General features: G+C 36.1%; 1 protein-coding gene across 14 annotated transcripts in view; it reads right to left on the reverse strand.

Annotated features, from left to right (window-relative positions):
- FER (FER tyrosine kinase) overlaps window positions 1-22439 on the reverse strand; it is a 204697-nt gene that overhangs the window by 99639 nt on the left and 82619 nt on the right. For 11 of the 14 annotated variants that reach the window (XM_030003736.2, XM_030003742.2, XM_041120640.1 and 8 more), the window contains 3 exons: window positions 21339-21431; window positions 14497-14700; window positions 10542-10664 (listed from right to left, as the gene is read on the reverse strand). In XM_030003736.2, the coding sequence (XP_029859596.1) occupies window positions 10542-10664; window positions 14497-14700; window positions 21339-21431 (420 nt within the window). Of the gene's footprint in view, window positions 1-3046; window positions 3110-9420; window positions 10665-14496; window positions 14701-21338; window positions 21432-22439 lie in introns of those variants that run through there. The other 3 variants (XM_041120643.1, XM_041120642.1, XM_030003744.2) reach the window with 3 other exon arrangements.

Below are 22439 nucleotides of genomic sequence, written 5' to 3' on the forward strand. Positions count from 1 at the left end.
TGCTCAGGGCTTTTCCTCTGCCCAGGTAGAAACACAATGACACATTGCTTAAGCATCTGGCAGATTTTTATGTCACACACGGCGTAAGCTACTTCAACATAAATATTTACTTATTGATAAAACCTATATAAAATTACATTCCTAATTAACAACAACAACAAAAACCCATGCCAAACCACAAACCTGCATTTAAAATCTGTAGCTAAATTAAGACTGCTTTTCTTTTAGTAAGTTTAAGTACCTCTACAACGTCAGATACAAAGATGAAGGCATCTGGTACCAAAAAAGAACAGATAAGAAAGGCAAATACTTAATGACAAAACAGTCTGAAAAAATAAAATGGAATCAAAACGCATGTTGTATTTCTTACTAGCACCTTTGCCAACAATCCTGTGCTTTCCTGGTATGTTCCATTCACATTATAAAAGGAAAAGAAAAGCAAAAAGCCTAGCTTGCATACTATGTATGTCTTCAGCTGATCTGTAGAAAGAATTTGTCCATATTAATCATCTCTTCATCATCAGAATTAGAAACATTTCTTGGCCATTCTTTTGAGCCTCTAAATAAAAAGTTGTTTCAAAACACTAAGGAATAATGTCTCTTCTTTCTTCCAGAATAATTTGCACGGTGTGGACAATATGTGCATGGACCATATGCTGCTATTATTCACCTCTGGTAAAACACATATAAAGATAACACACCAATTATCTTATTTTCCTTAGAGAGAGGAAAAATGCTCTATGAATTTCTGCTGCAGTATCATTGTGGAAAAAGTTACAATCTCATGACTATTTAAAATTTACAGTAGCTTTGACTTTTAATTCACTGATAACCAATAGAGGTCCACTCTCCCTGGTTCCTCTTTACAACATTTCATTCCTTTTTAACATTTTATTCTACTTAAGCTGGCGGAGGCTAAAATAGTTGGAGGCAATCACAACCTACTTCACAGTACGTCATTGTGCGCAACTCTAATTCTACACAGTTATTTAAGCGCACAGACTTACTCTTAATCTGTGCTGTATTTTTTGACCTGGCAGAGCCTATGTTCAAGTAAGGTTTTATACTTGTCAGCCACATCCTACAAAAATACTGTAAAATCAAAACATTATTTGTATTAAAGTCACAGTGACTGCACTAGTGAAAACAACAAGAAGAATATAATTAGATACCTACACAAAGTTTGTAACTCACAAGTTTATAAAAAATAATTATTATAGAACACTGGAATTCCAAATCTGGTGAAACAGTCAGAATCCATAAAAAAAACAGGATGTTACTTCAGCAGAAAAGGAATTTACTACTGCAATCCTACCCTATTTTTATAAAATTTTATTACCATGCTACATTAACATCTGATAAAGACACTGAAAAGCCGCAGTGCAAAGCCCCAGTTTTTACAAGTGGGGCTTTACAACATAAAGGTATGACTTACACCCAGAATACTACAGAACACAGTCGATCATTTGATTTTCACATGTATATACAAAATGTTAGCAATAAAATCTGGTAAATCCAAAAAATCTTTGCTGAAGGATGCTTCATTTGAAGTAGTTTATTCTCCTGTTTATCAGTTTTTGTCAAAAACCCCTTCCTCTGAAATCTTCCATTTAATACTTTTTTTTCCTCCTAACAACATACTTTTTAGTAAGAATGGCTTACTGCCATCTCCTGCTTCATAAATTTGAGTTCTTTTTCCTACTTCCTACTCTTTCAGTTGTGTTTGAGATAATTCCTTTTGCTCAGTTTGCACCCCACATAGTAATATGGCATTCTCTAATTTTTTATATGAATGTACGGAAAGCAGGAATGCACATGCAGCTGAGGTGCACATTTAATATTTCTAGGACAGGGATTTTTCTTAAAAATGACACTATGTTTGCTAAAATGAAATTCATATAGTTGATAAAATACACTTTTCTCTAGGTTTGAGTGTAGCTAATGCTTACATGCTTTAAGAGTGTTATCTTCCAATTTTATTCTAAACCTGATCGTGGAAAAAATACCATAAAGACAAGACTAAACCAGAAACATTCACTAGAGCAGATTTTTAATGCCATGGCCTTTAGAGAAAAGTTACAGAAGACTTTGATCACTGGATATAAAACAATCTTTGTTACTCTCTGTTCTGGTAGCCTTATGTGCCTCCATTATTACAACATATTTTTAAGAGATTTTTTGAGAAAAAAATCCTCTAGATTTTAAAAGTCGTCATGATAACTGAAATTATACATAAATTTGGTTTAGTACTTTGTTAGCACAAAGAGAAAATTACTCTCCTTTTTCCCTTTTCTCATCGGGATGCAACGCCTTGACAAGTACAGGCCATGATTATGGAGGATGTATTCTTTTTGTTACCTGACAGAAATATTGCAACCCTCTGCGGAACGATTGCTGGAGGTGACTTATTGTGTGTCCTCCTCTTAAGGGAAGTTAAATCTCCAGGGTGGAATGCAGTGGATGTACACAAAATCTGTTCCATAATAATTCCCTAAGCAACATAACCTGCAACCTTAGATGTTAGCAACACCAGGGGAGCTTGGTGTGCTGACTCTAAGAGAAACAACACGGAGGGTGGAGCGGAGTGGAGACACCATGGCCAGGCTCTGTGATATCATCACAGGGGTGGGGAACTGGAACGATAGGAACAAGAATGGAAGGTCCCCGCACTGAATCCACTGAAGCGAGGAGGCGAAATAATGGGGGGCTCTGTCCACCTACTGCCCTACTTCTGATTTATATCATAAGTGCCCTGTTCTGGAGTACTGACACGGAACTTTGCTCATTATAATCTCATTAACATACCAAAACACACCTCCATCCCAAAAGCTACCCACCTGCAAGGTGCAACCACCCCTCACTGAGCATGCACTCAGAATTTTCTTTAGCATATACCTTTAAAAGTAAAGCGAGGAGATTTTACAGCAATCATAATAAAGGTATGTATGACTAGAGTCAGTCAAGCTCCACCTAAAAAATAAGGAAATATAAAAGGGCTTAAGAGAGGAGGAATGCTAAGGAAGACACCATCATAGACAAGTCGGGAGGACATCGCTGACTCCTGGGATCAGTTGACGGGCTGAACCTCTCTTCCACGCCATAGGGACGCCTGTTGGGTAAGATTCAAACCCTTGGTTATACCGAGTGCTTCCCCAGGAAACTTAGAAATCTCTAGAGAGTTTTGCCATAATTTAGTGTGCTTACAGTCGACTGTATTATTATTTGCATGTGCTCTGCAGACAGTGTATTTATCACCGGCAATCCAAAAGAACCTGTACTGTTGCTTTAATGAACTGCGCTGCTCATTAATCTAGCCATGATAGTTTGTTAACGCAACCAAACTCCCCAAGTCTGGTAATTCTCATGTGTTGAATGCGACTAAGCTGAGAGTGCAGTACGCTATTAGTGCATCCGTCATCATGATAGCTCAACATATTGAACGCAACGGGACTTACAGCGTTGAATTGGACATCACTCAGAATTTAAACCTAGCCACCCCCAGCCACTCTGACATCTGAGGACAAGCTGGAATGCAAGGGAGTTTATTTTCTGCCAAACTTTGTTATGCTTTAACGCAACACCCCCTCTGCTAAAAAAAACTTGAAAGCAAATCCTGTAACACGTCTAAACTCTGAGGAAATAGGAACATAACTGAAATGCATCTCTAGTATTAAGATACAAAAGTCTCTTATAAAATATCAATAGCTGCAGGCTTTTCTTTAGATTCCAGAATTAAACTAAAGAACCTACCAAAAATCTGCCTAAAATATCCTAAAAAAAATACTGCTAATTTCACTGACATATGAATCAGGCCTTCTGTGTGATCATAATAATACTGAATGGCAAATAAGTGGCAAAAGATTCATTTCATGCTTATGCAATAAATATAGTCATTTTCTGTAAGTACATCTTTTACGTATTACAGATCCTCACTTCTCATTGTGGATTTAATTTCCTTAAAGAAAATAAAAGATGTATTTTAACACTTAAAAATGCATGTATCAAGACTTTAATCATGCTCATGAGAATTACAGCTTTGGGTCAAAAATTAACACACAGAGACCACAACCACCAGGTGCTTCTCAGCATTCCTACAAGCCTGGCCAGATGCCTGGGTACCATGCAGGTAATTCACAGTGGGATCCTTTCTGGAGCTACAAACCTACAAATCGCGGTAACTGAATGGCTCACTGCTATAGCTTGCTTCTTCCTTTCAGCTGAGATTTCTGCTCCTAAAGACCTGTCCTCAGGTCAAATAAATGCAAGATGATCTTCCTAAAAGGCAGCACCATTACTGCAGTTGTCTCCCCTTTTCAGCATCTTAATTCTTTCCTGCCACAAGATAAGAATCTCTAATTGAGCGATGGGACTACTTTGTGACAAACTTGCAAGTCTCCTTGCTAAGTTTGTGCTTCTCTTCAACTTCTCTCAGCAGGCCTTGTGAGAGACTGAAAGAGGTAATGTCTCAAACACTGTGGAGGGGCAAGCTTAACGACTCACTCTGCATAACAAGGAACTCAGCCTAGCAAGGAGCCGCAGGTGAGAAGAAGCCGATGAGCACCGGGCATCAGCAACAGGAGGGGGAGGCCGTGCCGGAGGGTGCGCAGCTCCCTGTTCCGAGAACGCCGCTTTGGGTAGGCTGAGCAGGGCAGCTCACCGTGCATGGCAAAAGAGCGCTTCTCCAGGGAGGGGGAGGTTGCTCCCCAGGCGACCCCCAAGCCCAAAGGCTCACAAACTGATCAGGACACCTAACTGGCCTGATGAGTTCGGGTGCCCGCCCTAAGGAGGGGAAAAGATGGTAAAAAGGACACAGACTGAAGCCCCACGTGCCCACGGCCGCAGGCCGACTAGACCAACGCTGGACCCAGGGCCGGTGAAATCTTTCTCTTCTCTCCCCCTCCCTTTTCCTTTTCCATAATCCCTACACCTCATCCCTTCAGGCATAAACCGTTGACCAAGTCTGGGACTAGGAGCAGATCCAGCCGCCCCTGGGCTCCTCTCTGAGACGGAGTCGAGAAAGCAAGGGGGTCCGCTCTGAACCTCCTGACTCAACGGGAGGGCTCTCCTTATGGTCCTCCCTGAACTGATTCCCAGATAAGCAAGGCCTGTAGTATATGTTTGGTGATGCATGGTTAGCACACGTGACATCGCTTACTGACACGGTTTCATGGTTTGCGGTGAGCATACCAATTTTGGTGGTGACCATGCCAATTCTTGTTGTGAGCAAATAAAAATTGAATTTTGTGACTTCAAGGATCCCTGGTGTTGTTTCACCTTAATCCTGACCTGGGAATCAGCAAACCTGAGGCATCATCCTGAGGAATTGGGACGTGACAGGCCTAAGAAGGCTTGTCTGAAAGTGAGGCTGTTTAGCAACCTCCTTCAATTCCTCCATGCCATTCTTGCCAGCCTGAGAAATACACACCACCTGCACCATGAGCACATATGTTGTCTACAACAGTGAACTTCAGCTTGTTTTTCCAAAATAAAGCAAAACCAAACCAAACGCCTGCAAAACCAGTCAACACTAAGGGGAGCCAAAAAACAGGAGAACAACTTTTGATTAGTTTTGCATGGCTAAGTGTATGTTAACTAATTGCTAAAGGAGACAGTATTAGTTCTGTGATACTGCTAGGAAGCTGCGACATGGAGCAGATAGATTGGTTATGCTTTCCGTCTTTGAAAGATGAGCTCAAAGACTTCTAAATACAAACTATAGCTCAAATTGGTTCAGTGACTGAAAAATTAGGGTCATGTCAGATTTTTAAAAGTGCATTTTCTTGTAAAGAATCTCTCTACCTTTATGTTCTCACTTAAATTTATATTTCTTCATCATTTCTTTCTATGTCTTACTCATTAACATACTCGTATCTTGCAAGACAGCATCAGATCCACACAGAACTCTCATGTCATTTGCAAACTTATTCATCAACATTAGAACCACTACTGAGACGGGGAACCAAAAGAACCTTAGTAGATATAGTAGATATATGAATGTAGATAGGACTTGTTTAATAATTATCTAGCTTATAATGAAGTTAAAGAAGTTTCAATAGAGGTAGACATGGCCCAAGGGGATGAGAAGTGATGTTTAACGTTTGCATTGTTGAGGCTGACTGGGACAGGAGATAGTCCCTGATAAGAAGCAGCAGTGACTCCAAGAACCAGCCAAGACCGACCTTGTGATTTGGACAAATGCCAAGGGACAACTGAGTCTGCGCAGGGACAGAACGTTAAGAGTTCACCGTGAAGAAGACATACAGCCTTCATCTTCACGACCACCCGACGACCACCATAAGGAGGCACTGCGCAGGCGCAGTTGAGAGGAGACTATGGAAATGACTTCCTAGAGCTAATTTTAATATGAAGCGGGATAGGTAATGCCTATGTATAGGCGTATTGCGAAACTCTATGTATATGTAACACTTGACTGTATAAATTTAAAGTGAACTGCCAAGTCAGGCACGCATGACTTTGGTGGGACTACCCCCCGTGCTGCCCAGCGCTGAATGAACATACCTACTTTACAATCTCACTGATTGTGGAGTCTGTTTCCGCACGTCACTACTACAAAAGACATCTTTTTTTCTTTTAACACTTTTCATTCATCTCACTCAACATGATTTATAGTTCATCATTTTTCCACATACAGAGAATGTTTGAGGCCATATCTCATCAAAATAGATCCAGAATTTTAAAATGAAAGTTACTGGCAACAAATACATAGCCTAACTCATCTGACAAAGTAGCAGTTAATTTTTGTTCATGAGCTCAGAATTTGAATTTACTACAGAGGATCCAAAGACTAGGACTACACTAGCACTAGTGAAAAAGTAGCAGATCTCCAGAGTGAAACAGTTGGTGCTGAGGACCGGAAAAATACATCTGGGGGGAAAAGCATTGCTTCAGACTAGATGTCTCCTGGTTTTGAAGACTGAAATCCCTCCCATCAGCAGTTGTGCATCTTCCTATTTTGTTTCAGCTGAAAGGAGTGAAGTTTGAATCCTAGGAGACTGCTCAATGATGGAAGCATAGCATCCTAAGTGGCACTGGGCAGATTTGCTTCAAAGGTGTATTTCTGATCCAAGTGAAAACATTAATGCAGATATATCCAAATAAAAACGGTATTCCTTATTTCCTCAATGATTCTCTTTTCTAGTAGTCAAACTGAAGCATATCCACAACTTAATACAGATTTCTTAAATGTAAAAAATATATTTCAGAAAATTTAAAAACCTCCACAACATGAGGTCAAAGAACACTGTTAAAATGGCATTTCTACTAATAAAGTCCTTGGGTATGCATTGAAGTTACTCAGGGGCTTTACGTACCAGTCATTCCATCAATAATAAATTGAAGAACATAATGTGCATTTTTTCTAAAAGATTATAAATAAATATGAGAGACTTTTCCATTAAAGAAATCACTTGCAGATATCTTTTTAATGCCCTCAGGTTTTTCTAATTTAAATTCTATTACTACAGTATCATTAAAATTCCAAGCAGGCAGATTTGGTCTACATGAAATGGGATGTGGGACAGGCCTTTTGTGACTCAATTAAGACTGTTCCTTTCAAGGGCATCGACACAGAAGGTGAACGCTAATTTTACTAATGTGGTAAAGGGGGATGAATGACTGTGGGAAGGAAGGAAAGCAAAAACAAACGACGTAGCATAATTTTTTTTCTGTGAATTTCTCTGTCATATTTAACTTTCACTTTCTAAACAGGTTATTACAGGGACAACAATTTGCATAAAAAGATTACAGATTGCATGAAACGTCAAAGACAGCTTTGCAGCTATAATACAAACAAAGAAAAAGCAGTCTTTGCAGATGTCAAATGAATTTTAAGGAAATTATCAAAGATATTCTGATAATAGCACATGATGCATAAAATACCCCCAACACTAGGTGTCAGAGTGCATATGCTATTTCTGAAAATAACTTAAAATATCTGCACTTCCCCATATCAAAGCCAGAGCTCCATGCAAATTAAAAAGGAAAGCTCTTTTTCTCAGTTCTGAAATACTTTTTTCCAACCAGTTTTTATCAGATGGGAGAACTAAAATAATCATAAAATCGTAGCTCAGACGAAAAGGTATTACAAAACAAAACAATTTAAATATTTGTTAAATTGCTCTGAAGCAATTTAAATCATCTAGCTAACACCCTTTTCAATGCTGTCTTACTTGGTTCAAAAAGTATACTACACATTGGTTTTAGCTTACACAAAGTATAAGTAGCTATCAGACACTCAGGTCGTATTTCATACATTCTTGAAAGCCTACATACAGTATATGTAATACGTATATTTAAAAAAACCTATACAAGTAAAGTTTCCTGTCACCCAATACTCTTCTTAGCACTAACAGTCAGTTAATGGGCATCCTTTCCATTACCTTACGTAACCTATCAGAATGAAAGCTGAAAAGTTAATCAACCCTAAAGGAAATATTCTTGAATATTAAGACTGACACACACTAGCACAAAGTCAGTCATACGACGAAATAAATGGAACCTCTGTGATTGGATTTTATGGATAGATGGTGATTATTTGCAGTACTTTGGGAAGCCTGAGTAGGCAAAGTACTTTTGCACTGCAGCTCAAATCAACTACCAACTGGTCATAAAACTAGCATGATCCTAGAGGAAATACTAATATTTCCACTAATTTTAGTTAATACTAAGACTAACTCAAATCAAGAACTCCAGAAAGGAGTGGGCCCATGACATTGCACCCAGTGGCAGTAGAAAAGCGAAAAAGTCTGTCTTTAAAATTGTCCTCCATCACTTTGTAAGGAGGTTATGACACATCTGAATGTAGCGATAGTGGTATGGATTCAAGTCCTGGAAAGACCCACCACAAAGTCATACATGTCTGCATGCTTATCATCAAGGGATGATGATTAGACTATCCATATGTGCATTTACACCTCAAAGGCCATGAGATGAAGTACAGTAACGGAGAAATGATCAGGAAAGTAATTTGGGACCATATCTCTTCCATAGTATAGGTACTGGAAAAATTATTTGACTATACATAGTTACACAAAACTATGCATAAATTAAAACTTTATTTAAAAAAAGATAGCAAAATGAAACAAAAATGTCAGGAATATGGGAACTCCCTGTCTTCAATGTAAACAACAGAGAATGAAAAGATGATGCTTTCTAGTTGATGTTTTCCTGTTCAACCTTAAGTTCTGTTATCATTCGGTATATAGTAACATAGTGCACTATAATTTTACATTTGCTAAAACAGGGCTGCTCTCACAGTATGTACATTATACAGAAAAAAAGCCAGAAAACAGAAAGAGCATTAAACATTTAAAACAAGTAGGGTATTATAAAAGACAAAAATTTGCAAACAGCTACAAAAAGTTTTCATTTTGAGTTTGACAGCCCTTTATTTTTACCTTAAACAGTATATATCAAAATGCAATTATTCACACATCAAAAATAATGTCCTAAGCTGTCTCATATGTTCTGAAATGAATTTAAGCAATATTTTATGTTCAATAAAGTGTCAATTTGGTAATCAGCAAGACATTAACCTATAAGATGTAATTACAAAGACCCATTCTTTACATTTAAAAATCACATAAAACAGGTAAGCACAGATAAGTGGGAAAAAATCACATTAATTTTGAGATAGGGAACATACTTTAATTTCTTTGGATTATTAGAAGAAAAGAACTAGGACCTTGGAGTAGGAATCTAACTCTGAAATATAAATTGTTATGCTTCCTAAAATTTTGTAGAACACAGAAGGTGCTTTACACATGCTTGAAACTAGTCTTTTTAAAAAAAAAAATCAGGAACAAATGGCTTACCCATAGTTAAAATGCAAAGATTTAAGTGGAAAAGAGTTGGCTTATGAATGAAGTATCAACTCAGTAGATACTAACTGCAAAACTACTGGAAGAAGCCAAGGAGACTCTTAAGCTTTCTAAACAGCGATATAGTTTAATACTTCCATCCCTTTTCCTTTCCCTCCTGACAGACTCTGCAATAGCTTACTCATTAAAAAGGGAAGTTTTATTTCAAATTTGCAATGATGCTGGAATGACAGTACCTTTTTCCATGTCTGTATAACTTATTTCTGAGATATAAAATAGAGACAAAAATGGAGTTGTCATAACTCTTCCAAATTTCATGAGAAGTTTACCACTTAAAGAACACCATTTTATGAAAAGAATTTCTTCATCACAATTTTATGGGCAATGAACTACTACTTTCAATTACTTAGTAGTGAAATCCAAATGGGAAACCAAAAAGAAAAGTAGGAGGATATTTTGTGAGATGTTGAACGCCATTCTTTTAAGATAGCAAAGATTTATTACAAGAATCAGGATGGAGCATTATTTTAAAGGAATATGTTGCATAGAGCAGAGAAGGTCAAAAAAGCTCAGAAAAAGAGAGCCACAAAACAAGAATGAAAAATCTTCTGAGAAGTTGCGTAGGAACTATTTTAAATAACAAACAATATCCTCCCCCCAATTCTTTTCAGTTAAATAGAGTTCTTGGAATGTATGCATTACCTTCACAACAGGATTCAGCAGAACAACACCTGATTTCTTTGTAATAACTTGCTTTGTTGTGTAATGATGTTCTATGAGCTGAGGAATAGTTGGAAACCCAGTTCCTTCAAAACGATACTGATTCTGTATGGAGGTAAAAGGAAATAATTGTTTCTCTATAAGAATATTTTGAACAAGAAACTACAAAAGTGCATCACCAAGCTTCCTTCACTAGTAACAAAACAAAGAAAGGTTTGCTTTTACAGAATTAGATTTCTTTCCTGATGTACTTAATAGCATTTCTACTGAATTAAATGGAATTATAGTTAGGAATATGATAAATTAATAAATGTAAAATTACCGCATCACTCATTTAAGGCAACATGATAAACTATTTCTTTAAACTCTTAATTTAAAAAGATAGGACAGTTAAATTCAAAACTCTGACAGAGTGAAATAAAAATATTCAAAACCAGAAAAAACAACACTAACTTCCTAATTACTTAAAGTTCTAAGAATTACAGAAACAAACTAAAAAATAAACATCTCACAATAAAATAAACAGGAGATAAGTAACATTATCATACTCAGATCTTACTCCATTTACAACGTTTGATAACATTAATAAATCTCTGGCACAGAGTATAAGATGCATGATTGGTCTTTAATACCAGAAGTTTCTACAGTGGCTAAAACTAAAGGCAGGTCATGTGTATAATTCATACAGAAGCTGGGCAAGACAAAATTTCCCCTCCCCCACCCCGGCCCCACTTCATGAATTTATTTCATTTTATATACATAATTGAACACAATAGAAACAATTACATATCTGAATATTTTCTTAGTAGCACATAACATTTTCTCAGCAATGACTGCTATGACATATCATTCTTTCAGGTGTTAAGGGGGGAAAATGTATTTTCATTACTTATCTTTGCCCATACACTTGACGGGGAAAAAAAAATAATAAAGAAGACATTCTGTCTTCATTCCTCCTGAATGTCTTAAATTATACACTGCAGCTGATTGGGAAACAGGATAAAGTCTTGTGCCTATACAAGACTCAGCATCTACAGTTAGTGAATTCTTCCCACAAGAGAGAACTGCCATAAGCCAGCCTGACAATGGCAACAGTAAAAAAGTACTGCAATTAAAAAAGCTCAAAGCACAGACGGTGATTCAAGCTCATTTACACAACTGGGCAATGAAAACCTCTACCACTGGCATGCAGACTTTTGTCTTTCTAGCCCCCAGGGTTAAATTCCTTGTACAATGCATTGTGAATTTCCTTACGGGTTAAAGCATTAACTTCCTGAAATCTGTTATCGCTGCTGGTAAAGACAGCTTGCGCATGTCACATTTTTAACATTCCTGGCTATCATAAAAACGTTTTCATACTCTGAATACTTTTTGTTGTTTATTTTGTTGGTTAACTTCATTCACTTATTAAGTAGTGACTCAGCTTTGACCAGTAACACTAGTTCCCATTCCTTTAAAATAACCTCCTTTCTGTGCCGATGATCCAAAAAACCTGATGTCCCCGGAGTCTCCCTAGCACAACAACCAGTATTGCCTATTATATGTCCTCATCCCAGACCCAGCTGCGCACCCATCTGCTGCCATCTATGCAAGACCTTCAGGGCAGACAGTCTTCTTTGATTCTGTGCATTTACACAGGACCCTGACCATTAAGATCACTAACAAACAACAATTTGAAAATAGCACAGCCTCAAATAAGCAGCAGTGAGAAACAACAGTAGCCTTGAATGGCAGCAGTTAATTTGGATGCTTAAAGCTGAATGGTGAACTCATTTATCGCACACATAGTTTTATAAGATTAGCCTTTAAAATAATGGTAAAACCAGAGAGAGAACACTTATGCAATTTAAGGACCACTGTTAAAACAGGTGTATGTCCCACTCTGCCCTTCCATTATTTCATTCAGAAGAAAATCTTTATATGGAGACCAAGTGGGGACCTGTCAGTGATCCAAGAGTGTGATTTGACCAGTCAGAGACCTGATTCCACATTGTTCATACCAATGTAAACAAACAAACAAATCCCTTGCACCAAACGCTCCTCAAACTTCCTTACCAAAAAGTTCATGAATACAATCCCTCTTGTTATATGACCATAACAGTCCCACCATCTACTAACTCCTTTTAGAGCTTAAAAAGCTTTTTGTCTTTTTACAATCAATGCTTTTTCCACAATAAATGCAGAAAATTCACCCCACAGAAGTATATAAGAAGTCCTGCATTTCTTTAAGAAAGTAAGTTTTAACTTCCACGATTGTCAAGAAAATCTGCCACAAATGAATCCCAAGAGCAGATGAACATAATGCCCGATTACTAAATGTACAAGCAGACAGAACTAGTGACCTGAAGATGTTCGGACTGTCCAAGCTATGCAATATTAATCAATATCAGTCTTACATTTCAAATGTAATTCCTAAGAGAAAGTAGTGAAATTATGAAAGTAAAGATAGCTTTTTGAATTTTTTTTTTGTGGAAAAAACAATACAAAGAAGAGTCAGCTTACAGGTAGGCCTCACAGTAATACTTAGGAAAAAAACCCTCTATTTTAACTGACTTGAAAGTCCAATCTACATTTTTTGAAGATCTACTTGCCACATACAATGATTTACACAAAATTATTTCAGCCACACCAAGTATACAATGTGCATTTATTTCTGCGGGGTCAGATCAGAGAGCCCAAAGCATCTTGTAAGACTCTGTGTGTCCAGGTACAGGTAATTTTATTGATCTTATTTTCTCATTCAGCACTCTGACAAATCAAAATACTTTAAGGTCATAAAATCAAAATAAAATAAACACTGACTTTGTGTAAGGTTCCCTTGTACAAGGAAAACTCTAGGTGAGAATTAATGAAAACTGCAGCTGGACAAGTGTCCATAATCACTGATCACGCAGAAGCCTTCCAACATCTATGAAGTCTGAAAAATATCACTGCCTCTCATTAAAAAGACATAAACCTGGTACACAATATTGACTTCCCCCAGGCATGCTACATCAGCTGGGGATTTAGACAAGGAAATTCCCTCAGTGTGAACATCGTTATGCGATTAAATTTGTGTATTTTTCTGTATGTGGGAGATTTTATTACAAGAGACTGAAATATGTTTTGGCAGCATTACTGAATCAAAAGTGAGAATGATTTGCTGCTATGTCATACTTCAAGAAGAATTTCTAGTAATGTTATGAGAACTGTCATATTTTTAATGAGTTTGAAATTCTGAAAGTTAAAAAGAAAAATACATACATTAAAAAACCCAAGTAATGCATTAAGAAAAATAAAAAGAAATACATTGGATAAAGGCACATGAAAATTAACATATTGTTTTAAATGACCAATTTTTCCTAAGTTAGAGCAACAAGGGGATCAATTCTGGTCCTTAGAAGCATATATGCTGTGCAACATCCAGAAGTGTTTGTATTATACTGAACAAAACAATATCCATAGGGCTAAAAAGAACATAAGCATCTGTAGTGCAGCAGGGACTTCAATTCCCAACTGTATAGAAACCAACACAGATTATTTTCTTCTCTGTGAATGTTTCCATTTTTCAGGAAGATTCAATGGAATCTTTACAGTCTAAATTAAGAGTAGCCTGCCTAATTAGCACCAACTATGAAAATGGATTTAAAAATAAAAAAATGTATGTGCATAAATTAGTAGTAACAAGTTCTGGATTTCAAAACATTTACAGAAATATCTTGGCTTTTCAATACAAGATAAAAGATGTTGAATAATGTCACACTTCATATTTTTCTTTTGTTTCCCCAAATGACCTTTTCCCCTGATTTCAGCACTGATGGAAATATTGCCAACAACTTTCACATTTTCATATAAAGGCTAAAGGGATTTACCATAGCAAATTATGTAGATCCTATTTGTTTAGCTGAAATTATAAACTTCCTAACATTGAATATTCAGTACTATATCAGAGACGTACATCAGCATATTGTATGATAAAGTGTCTCCGTTGTCCATCTGAAAACACAGAAAGGACATATTCACCAGGTTTCCCGTGGCTCTCTCGCACCAAGAAGTCTCCTTGCTGTTTTAACAGCTCCTGGGCTTCTATTCTTGGAATTGCACCATGATACCAGTCTTGCTCAGCCAATGGTTTCTCAGTGGTTGAAATTACATCAAAGAACTTGGGAAAAATATTGAAGAAAAATGTTACTATAATAGTACATTTTTAGAGTTTACTTTTACACAAAAAGCATGGTAACAATAATTTCTATTTCTGTATCTAAATTATGTGTTTCTATTAAGACACAAAATCAACGCTTTTACATTTACACAAAAGACATACTGATCACCTTCTTTTCTATTACCTAAAAAATTAATATATAAAAAGCAGAAGTTTATGGAAATGTCCACAAAAGTATGTAATATTTTTCATTTGGCCTGCTACTTTTCCTAAGCCATATCGACAAACTTTCTCACACATTCTGACGTGCTATTAACAACAACTCAAAATGAACCATTTTTTATACAGACAGAAACTTCTCAGACAGAAGAACATAAGAAATTGATTTATACAAAGCATTTGAATTGGATAAATTGTTTTCACAGAATGTACCAATTGTATCCTAAATCAATTAATAGCTCTATGAGACATTTTTCCTAGCATTTACACTGTAGCACAATATATACACCTGGGTATAAAGTATGAACTTTAGCATAGAGTTTCTGAAGGCACAAAGATTGTAAGAAATTATTTTCGCTGGCCATAAAAGGAATTTAATGAGTTTTAACCTACATTTTCACATATTAATTTTAACAAGCTTACATTGTTTACGAAAACACTGAGGAAAACTTTGTATTTTGTTTAATGACCACTTCAGATTTATTTGTTATGTCTAGACAAACAAGCCCTTACTTAAGCTGTATGTCATTCAAAATCGTTAGTGCCAGAGCTCATAGAAATTCTTACTGCCAGAGTGGTTAAAGCTCTGAACAAAATAACACAGTGCATAGTGTATCATGAGTTGAACAGATAGGTGCATGTGTCCCAGGCAAGCCTGCTGAACTGCCTTTTAGATTACAGCATGAAGACCCACACCTCAGTTAAGCACAATCCAATAAATACAAACAAAGCATGCAATTCTGAATTAACCTCTCCTACCACTCCGCCCTGATAAAAACCAGGTTTTTCTTTGTATCATCAAGGATGATACGATATTTCCCCTATGAGGATGGAGAAAGAGAACGTAAACACTCAATTGGTGCATGCAAGGGAAAAATTTGACATGGTGCAGCTATGGGCGTGGTGGAGGCTATCTGCACATTTAAGGTCTTCCTGGGGAGATATTTAGGTTAAGATGACTTACCTAGCCAAAAAAAACTAGGAATAACCTCAGACTCTCAGAGTGGGAATGAGTAGACCCAAGAAAGGGAATCTACTCAGAACTTCCTGTTTCCAAATATCTGTAATTCTTTAGCACTTTCACAGTAAAGTTTCTGGTATAAAAAATGCCTTTGTCTGTGGGTTCCTGGCTGCCTTTCTAAGTTATACCTCAAAAGGTCTAGTTTAGTCCAGGATTCTGATGGAAAACTGGAGGACGTATTTAAGAGCCTGACAGAGCCTCATATTCTCAGACAACAACACTGGGATCTAGAGCCCTGGGCCTGTATCAAGGATAATTTCAGACATGAGATTTGAGGCCAACACTGTAACCAATAGACTCATCACTAGAAAGAGCAAGTATGCTCTATTACAGATTTTGCTCTATTACAGATTCAGAGCTAGGAAGGACTATGTAAGAAATAACAACAGCTTGAAAATAAAGTGCACAGTCAGAGTTTTTAGAAGCAAAAGATGTACTGCAAGGTACTGTGTTTATCAGCACAGTGAACTACTAAAAGCCCAAGATATTGTTTGGCCAAGAAGGCAGTCATATATTTCAATTTCATCAACAGTTAAATACATCTGAGATCAGAGCTGTCTACCACTGTTAAACGACACTAAGTCATTCTCTTTCAGAAATTCCTAAAAGAAAAAATAGCTTTCAGGATGTTAGACAATGTTATTTACTTGAACATTTATTGTTCAAAGATGCCAAGTTTGACTCAACAGAAAACCCAGACCTCTGCTATGCTATCAAGAAATGTTAAAGGGTTCAGAGCAGCAAAGCCTTTGCTACCGAAACACATTTCTACTTGAGAGGAAATGTTTCTAAGCATAAAAGGACAGTTCAGGGTCAATAAACTAGTTCATGGTCTTCACAAAGGAAGGTTAAAAAAAAATAAAAAATATGACATGAGACTCATTTTATAGCTTACTGAAGAGGAAGCCACCAGATAATAACTCCTGCTTATGTTTGAACTGCGTCAAGTCTGAGTCACTGTTCAGAGAACGATGATCACATCCCAGAATAAAACATCTTAAAAGCCTTTATGACAGAGAAAGAGCTTATGGAAGAACAACAGAGCATTTTAGACACTGCCAACTATGGCATTGTTTATGCCACTAACAGCAATCTTCCACTTTCTTTTGAATTTGGTTAACCTAGTGAAGGAAACAATGAAAATTCCACAAAGTATCCTCTGCTGATTGTCTCCTACCTTACACATACCTCTACTTTTATCATATACTGTGGGGCAATCATAATCAAGGTGGTTTCTCTGATGAAAAAAGTGGTAATTATTCACATTTTGATTGTTATTAAAATTGCATTATTTTTATGAACAAGTCTTCTGACTTCAATGTATTTTCTGTATGATACAATTTTCACTCTCACTGGCTTTGAAAGAAAAAATAGCCGAAAGCCAAGAAAGAACAGTACAAGTGCAAGATATGCATTCATTTTAATATAGATTTCAACTCAGTTTACATCACTTAGTACTAATGTTTCTATGGCATTTCACAGTTAGAATTAAATGGTTTAAACACAAGAAAGGTTAGTCTTTAAGGAAGGTAGAGGAAAAAAAGCTACCAGCACAAAATTAAATTCCCATCTTTTTTCTTTAAACTCTACTGAGTTTAAATATCATTAAGCAACTTAATATGACTATTAAGATACCTGAAAGAACAAGATGCAATTCAATGTTTTACAGTTTCACTTGGGGGATGAGATCTGTTGCTCATTTGTATGTACACACTTACAGAGGCACTTAGTGATTCAACAGCTTAAATGAAGAAATATTTTTCTAAGATTTTTGTTCTTAATTGGAGTGGAAGCTAAAAATAAACAATTAACAAAATCAAACAGAAGGAACTCATACTGTTGAATTTCTGCTCTCCCTCCCAAGCCCTCTCTTTTTTTTTTTTTTCCTTTTCTTTTTCCTTCAAGATTTCCATTTATTGCCATATTTTGCTCATGGGTTATTTGGAGGCGGGGCAGGTGGGAGGGTGTGTGCCTTTATAAATTTCATCACACTTTTCCTTCTGAGAGGAGGGAAATGCCCTCATATACTTCATCATGCTCCTCATCGACGTAGTACTGTCCTCGTTACTTAGTCTGAGCCCCCTTCTCTCTCCCTATTTAACAATCCATTGAGACAGCAGTTTTCCTCCAACAGTAGAATGAAGCAGTCCCCAGCTGCTGCCCTTATTCAAGAGAAAAACTGAGCAAACAGAAATGTATTACTTCTAATTCCAAAAGATGACATATTATTCCTGTACTTATGCTGTCAATGAAAAGAAAATAATAATGGGAATGATATTTTATTGCACTAATAGCTTACTCAATATTGTATTTTCACATGTATTCTGAGCTCAAACTTTGCATACTTCCTTATTTTCCATCTTCAAGCAAAAAAAAACATTTTGTCAAGACATTTTTTCTCTCCCAGTGTAAAAGAGGGGCACAGACACAGATAAGAAAGTAAAGCAATAAATGTAGGTTGATAATTTGAGACAATTCCCTGTGGAATATCCCGCCCTTAGCCTAAGTGTACCTGACTCATTCCCACATGCTAATATACCATATGAAACCAACATCAATTCCACTTATTATCCTACAAACAATAAAAAGGTTATCCTATAAACATTAACAGATATCTGTAACAAGTTCAAATGCCTCAGTGGCAAAAAAAATAGGCAGAAGGGCAGAAGCTGGCATTCATGATGCAATTCATTCAGACTCTTCATTCAGTTCATTCATAGCACTGCATTACAGGTACACGAAAGTTGCCCCTTTTCTTGTATTTTCTCTCCTCATTCGATTAAACTTATGTCTCTTGCTATTATAGAAAACTGGCTTGCATTTTGTCCAGGAGAAGCCACCTGAATCCCTAACCCTGTTGTTTTCTTTTCAAACTATATACTTTTTCCCTATATTACCCTTTACCTTCTCATTCTGAGAACATGTAAAGCATTTAAGTCCCAACACATAAGTAACAGTTAAAGTCCCGGCTGCTTTTGGAAGTACAGGGTTTCTCTCTGACTTTCTTCAGATGACACAAAAAAAATTTGTTTTCTCTAATTACACACAAAAAACTTCTCCCACCAATTAAATATGGGACGGTGTTTTTAGAATAGCTCTACATTTAAACCAAGATATGGCTCTCCTTTTAAAGCTTCAATATACTTAAAACATATAATATAAAAACACGTAGTTAACATCACATTTTTAGACTATACTCCATCAGAGGATCAGTACCGGTCCTTTTCCTGCTCTGCTTCAAGACCCTTTTTTGTATTGGTCTATTTAAAAAAATAGCAAATTCTTTTATGTATGTTATTATTATTTTATAATACAACTTCAATAATCACTTAGCGTACTTCATTGATGGATAATAAGTTTTAAATGCCAGTTTATATATTTAGCAATAAGCATGGTTATGTAACTGTCAGCAGGAAAAAGTTGAGCAGCTGACCACATTAAGAGCTAATTACGAATTTGGGAAGCAAATTTTAGCTGTATATGCACGGTTAGCTTTTCTAACACACAAGAAATTGCTAAATCAAAACACAAAGCAAAACTGAAAATTGATAGGTTTATATATTCTGACTTTGAAGCTTATTTAAATGACAGGTAATCAAGAGTACACTTGTTACTCAGATTTTACTTCCTGCCTCAGGTGACCCAGTTTCGATCTTACTTCTCCCAAACATATTCCAAGGCTTCAGCAAGCCTACCCACCATGTATCTACAGCCAGGTTTACACCAACTTCCATGGAATTAATAGTGATATGGATTGTAATGAAAATCAAATGAGGCACATTGGTTACTTAACATGACACTTTAATTAAAGCCAATGAAAATTTTGACATTGACTTTCCCTGATTTCATCTTCAATATTTTATCTTGATCCTCCTCTTGAAAATTTTTTCTCTTCCAATTTTTCTCTGAAGCAGTTTTAGGTAGTGTTGTTATTTTTTAAAAAGAATCATAGCAAGTTGTATAACATATTTAAATAGACAAAGTTGAAGGCTATGTCTCACCTACACAAAGAACAGAGGTCATAGCAATTTACATTTTAATATGCTTTTATTATGAAATGTTGCATTTTTACATCAATTAGAAGTTTTATAAACCAAAGATCATGATAATGTGGAGATTTTGTTTATCTCCAGGGATAGTTTAATATTTTAGCAGGGTTTTTCCTACTACTTTTCAAATATGTCATGCAACTTCCACATTTTTCATAAGAAAAGCCTTCCTGTCCTAATTTTATCTCATTATCATATGTATTATTCCATTCCTTTATCACTATATACAATTTTCCTATGTATACACATGTATATAAACATATATGTATACATATGTATGTATACAAATATATGCAATTTTAATCTCTTCCACACATTTTGAATATTGTTTAGCTTAAAGTTTCTTTAATGGGTCTTTGGATGCAATCCTGCAGCATAAAATAGAAGTCTAGAAGTCCCACTCATTCTAAAGTTTTTCCAAAAATGCTATTCTGACCTAATGTTTCAGTGACAAGATCACAATTAAAAGGCAGTTTTAAAAAGCTTTAAAAATTCTGTCCAGCTTTTGGGGGCTTATTTTGGGGGGTTTGGGGGGGGGGTGGGGGAAGTTGGGTTTTTTGTTTGTTTGGGTTTTGCAGGGGGAGTGTTGGGTTTTATGGTTTTTTTGTTGTTGGGAGGGTTAGTATGATCACACGTTCCACTTCAGGAGGAAGGTTTTCAAGTAAAATCTGACACCTCCCTAAGTAGGTGCTCAAGAATTCTAATTAGTCTTGCAAGCTTCTATATGAAATCAATCAGAGGTAATACAAAAGCAAAAGAAACAAAAGTTTCTCCATCCATTAAGGAACCTGAACAAAAGCCAACTAAAAGTAAGAGATTCTCAACAACCATTTTCAGTGGGGATTGAAGCAAGATGTATAATACCTGATTACTTAAAATAGTACCAGTTATTGAGGAAGTAGTAGCATTAGTAGTAATAATAATACTAATAATACTAATATGCTTATATACTGGTGCCTTTGTAACAGATATGGGGAATATAATTATTGCAACAATGGGCAAAACATGCATGACCATCTGACCTACTACAGAATATCATACTACACTGCATTTTCAGTAAATCAGACTCACTGGGAAGAGTACTCTTAAAAGTATAGCACGAGCCTGGGACCTGCAAAGAACATACAAATTCTTTTTTTCCCTGAAGTGCAACAAGTTGTACTGACAATACTATTATGCCACGATATTACCATGCCTGCTTATCAATCAGAACAGCATTTTTGTAACATTATCTTAATGTAATTTTTATCCATGTAGATGGAAATGCATGATGCTTCAGAAAAAAATTCCTATTTATGCTGTAAAAATTACAGTATGTAGTACAACACTACAGTATTTATACTACTTACCGACGATGAGCCCAACATGGATTTTGGAGACCTTATAATTCCAGCGATGGAATGACGTATAGTGTCAAATCTTGAGACTTTGTCCTTCTTGTCCTAGGAGAAAAAGTAATATCTCCAGTGAAAACTAGCAAATTGGTAGGATAATTGAATTACCAGAGAATGTGGAATGTAGACTCCTGGATTTTATTTAAATAAAAGATAGGGGCTGAGCCTCTACTGAAAAAAACAGTAAGTGTCAACATCAGTGGGATTGAGCTACCTCATATCAATTTAACTGCTGACAAATTCTGTAATTCCTTAAATATTTCATACAATTAGTTTAAGTAACACTCTTGTTAACTGTAAAGAGAACTGAAATTCTTTTGCACCTTAAAAACAAAAGACATAATTCTCAGTTCTCCTGAAATACCTATTATTTTAAAAGGACATTGATTTGGAACCATATAATAAAAAAAAAGCCCACACAGTAAAACAAAAATACATATGTACATTATCCTTACTTAATACATGTTTTGTGTTTTTTTTCCTTTTATTAACATGTTCTTCTCTAACAATACATGACTTGTAAATACTAGTACCAACCAGTGCGAGTTACAAGATCCATTCGTTTTCTGGCACTACCATAAACCGTAGGTGCAGCCAGCATCTGGATTTTAAATTCTTTAAGAAGAGGGCTCTAACTGGAACACTGAAACAGCCTTTACGCATCTCTAGTTCAACATAAGTCAATGTAAATTCCAAGGTGCTCATAACTTGACTTAGTCCAAAGACTGTATAGTTCTTAATCTCTGACTTATCATCAGCTCTCAAATGTAATATCAAAGAATCTTTAAAAAAATACAAAAAATGTATTTTTAACACTGACAAACTGAGTTTATTTCTTGTAAATCACCCTCAGAAACAGCCAAGATATTTTAATGAGTATTTGCAAAGTAATTAAACCTGAAGCAGCAAGACCACACATTAACAATCTCATTCTAATTAGCTATAGCTTACCTAAACTGTAAGAAACTGATAATGGAGACAGACTACAACTGTTTGCTAGTCTTACAAAGAAAAACTGCTTCCAAGTTTTGGACGTACACCCTTGACTGAAGAAAC

The sequence above is a fragment of the Aquila chrysaetos genome, chromosome Z, assembly GCF_900496995.4.
Source record: "Aquila chrysaetos chrysaetos chromosome Z, bAquChr1.4, whole genome shotgun sequence".
Taxonomy (NCBI): Eukaryota; Metazoa; Chordata; class Aves; order Accipitriformes; family Accipitridae; genus Aquila; species Aquila chrysaetos.